The sequence below is a fragment of the Amphimedon queenslandica genome, unplaced genomic scaffold (assembly GCF_000090795.2).
Source record: "Amphimedon queenslandica unplaced genomic scaffold, v1.1 AMPQUscaffold_13510, whole genome shotgun sequence".
Taxonomy (NCBI): domain Eukaryota; kingdom Metazoa; phylum Porifera; class Demospongiae; order Haplosclerida; family Niphatidae; genus Amphimedon; species Amphimedon queenslandica.
The window spans coordinates 564,596-567,697 of record NW_003546254.1 but is presented as its reverse complement, the minus strand read 5'-3'; the positions used below and the strand labels follow the sequence as shown (position 1 = coordinate 567,697).

The window sequence follows — 3,102 nt, the reverse complement described above, 5'->3', positions numbered from 1 at the left end:
GCATTTTAGCTCCACAGCCACAAGTGCACACAATCAACTGGTAAGAACAAGTATGGACGTGCTCTCAAATAAAATCACTGATGCTTCCTTCCCACTGGCAGCCTTCCTTGTCATAACGGGTACAATATATTTTGAGAGATTTTATTTCTCACTCCAATCTCCCATCTTTAAAGTAGCTATTGGTACCCAGTGGCTCACGACACATAGGACAGTTAATGTAAATCCCTTGATTGATTTGTGTCTCCAGACAAGTCTTACAGAATATGTTGTAGCAGCAGGAGACTTGATGAGGATCACAGGATACTAGAGTACAAATATGGCAGATGTATACTTACTAGGTAGATCACCATTGACAAAAGTATAATCATATCCACCATAGGAATCTTCTACAAGAGCAGCCATGTTGTAATTATTAAAATTGTTAATAGTTAATAAACTGAAAAACATATGTACTCTTTACATAGACATGCTTTTATAACACTATACAAGCCATGGTTTAGTCTTAGAGGTGACTCTTGCACTGACTCTGAAATACCACGGACCCAGAAAACCATACGTAAAGTCTTGAAAACCAGGATCAGAATGAGCAATGAACTGAGCTTTCCCCCACCTTTGTGACATTGTTTTTGTCACCCTTTCCTTGCAATCCTCAGGAGTTGAGTCATCATACTTGATAATAAGCTTCTTGTGATTTTCATCTTCCTCTTGGTTTAGTAGCTCTACTGTGACTTCTCCTTCAAATGGCCACCCCAGCTCATCATCATACTCCCCAGGAACAAGAGCAGTATAACAAGACACATGAGTGCCTTTTCCTTTGCCATGACCATTAGCATATACACAGAGCATCATCTTATAGCCACCTGGTGAGGTATAAAATGATGGACTATACCATACCTGATTACCATATTTATAGGAGGATGAATTGTTCATTTTCAAGACCTGAGAACTTGAACAACCAGCACATTTCATACCAGCACATTTCGTCTGCAGAGTATCAACTCGTTTGATTGCCATTTGCAAGTGCTCTTTCATGGATTCTTCATTATGCTTTTCTTGCTCTTCCCTTTTTATCAACTTGTCACATCCTAAATTACTGTATTCACAGTAAACAATAGCTTTAGGACAATTTTGCTCATGATGTGTGAACCAAAAGCGTTCTTGAGTAAATTCACAACCTTCATTAGAGCATTTGACTGGGTAGGAAGAACACTCATCAAGATGAGCACTGCTTGTTATAAAGTCATGAGGACCTTCATCTTTACAATACTGACAACTGACTATCCGTTTTGGACAATCACTGAGGTGAGCTTCCACTTCCTTATAGCAAATCTTTTCCCCACATCCCAGAGAGCAGTCGACCATTCGATAAGGACAGGCCATGACATGTGCTTTGATATCACTAATAGCTCCTTTCCAGTCACACTCCTCAATGGTGCATTGAACTTTAAGAGCCTTTATCTCACGCTCCAACCTTCCATCTTTAAAATAGCTCTTAGAATCCAGTAGCTTACGACAAGCAGGACAGCTGAATGTTCCATTCATTGAGTTTTTCTTCCTGTGCTTATCCAGACAACTCTTACAGTAGATATTAAAGCAGCAGGAGACTTGATGAGGATCACGTGACACTAAAGTACATATGAGACAGATGTAGTTGTCTGGTGGGTCACCATCAACAAAAGTATAATCATATCCTCCATAAGAGCTATGTGTATCTTTTAAAATCTTCACAAATGAGCTCCCAAGACGGTCATTTGCAGCGGCCATGTTCTTTCTTTCTCAATTAATTAGTTTATTAACTAATTATTTTTAATAACCGGTAATGCATATGCATAATACCAAGAGTCCTGTACACATTGCATACATCTACATGTATGGACAGTATGGTGCAACAGGTAAACCTTCTATTAGTATTTTAATGCAAGAATGCTATCACCTTGTTGACGCATAGCTGCATTGGTGCAGCTCCTCCACTCAATCGTAAGTCTTTCACATGTTTGGACTAAAAAGAAAGTGTCCTAAATATACACTGTAGTTGTAATACTTAGGAAGAGTCCAAAAACAAAAAGATATGGACCAAAAGATAAATTTACTTTTACTAAGTAAACACATGCTCCACGTATAAGTACATGACCCACTCACTCATCACATATAAGTACATGACCCACTCACTCATCTTCAAAAGGTATCGCCAGTCTGTCGATCGTTATAAAAGAAGAGCAATCTCATCTCTTTCACATCAGCAGAAGACAAAGCACTATTATTATTATTATCAATCATGGTTACCTCTCAATGGCTATGTGTTGTAATAGCAGCTATTGCTATGATTAACATTGCAGCTGGAAACTGTCCTGATGATACGCCATCGCCATCTCCTTCCACTACTCCATTACCTTCCTCTACTCTGTCTCCAACTCCACTGGTTGTCACTACTGAATTCCTTTCCTCTCCAAACACAACAGTCAATGCTCCACCAGGTAAAATAATGGAATAACTATGACTCCTTTAAAATTCTTATTTTATAGTTTGTGTGATGCCACCAGACTGCAGAGCATGGCAAGAGTTGGGGATCAATCAGAGTGGAGTCTATCCAGTAAAACCAAATGGAGGAGAAGCTTTTCAAGTAATGGCTCCTATACAAACTTGCATTAATTTATTTCTGTATAGGTATACTGTGATATGGAGACTGATGGTGGTGGGTGGACAGTATTTCAGAGGAGACAAGATGGATCTGTTGCTTTCAATAGGAACTGGGCTGACTACGAGAAAGGTTTTGGTAATCTCACCGGGGAATTCTGGCTAGGACTGAGCAAAATACACCGCCTCACTCACGGAGAGACAAATACTTTACGAGTGGATTTTGGAGGTTTTGATGGCAGCGTGGGATATGCAAAATATTCGGAATTTAACATTGGGAATGAAACCAGTCACTATACACTAACAGTGGGAGGTCACTCAGGAACTGCTGGGAATGATCTGGCAGCTTACAATGGCCACAGGTTTGCTACTTACGATAACGATTTCGATAACTGCATTGGTAAATGGGGCAATAATGGATGGTGGCAACACGGGATCAGTAGTGGTTGCTTTTATACACACCTCAAT

General features: G+C 39.7%; 2 protein-coding genes across 2 annotated transcripts; one reads left to right on the top strand and one right to left on the bottom strand.

Moving 5' to 3' along the window:
• Positions 1-412: 412 nt before the first annotated feature.
• On the bottom strand, positions 413-1,776 carry LOC105316464 (TNF receptor-associated factor 2-like). The gene is made up of 2 exons (XM_011411374.2): positions 903-1,776; positions 413-860 (listed from the first exon to the last, which is right to left on the bottom strand). Exons 1-2 carry the CDS (start codon positions 1,762-1,764, stop codon positions 481-483), a joined length of 1,242 nt encoding a protein of 413 aa, XP_011409676.1. The 5' UTR covers positions 1,765-1,776; the 3' UTR covers positions 413-480.
• A 469-nt stretch (positions 1,777-2,245) lies between these two features.
• On the top strand, positions 2,246-3,102 carry LOC105311868 (fibrinogen-like protein A; the record flags this gene model as incomplete). The annotated part of the gene is made up of 3 exons (XM_020005975.1): positions 2,246-2,474; positions 2,523-2,620; positions 2,665-3,102. Coding segments are annotated over exons 1-3 (735 nt in total), but the record flags the coding sequence as incomplete, so codon positions are not given.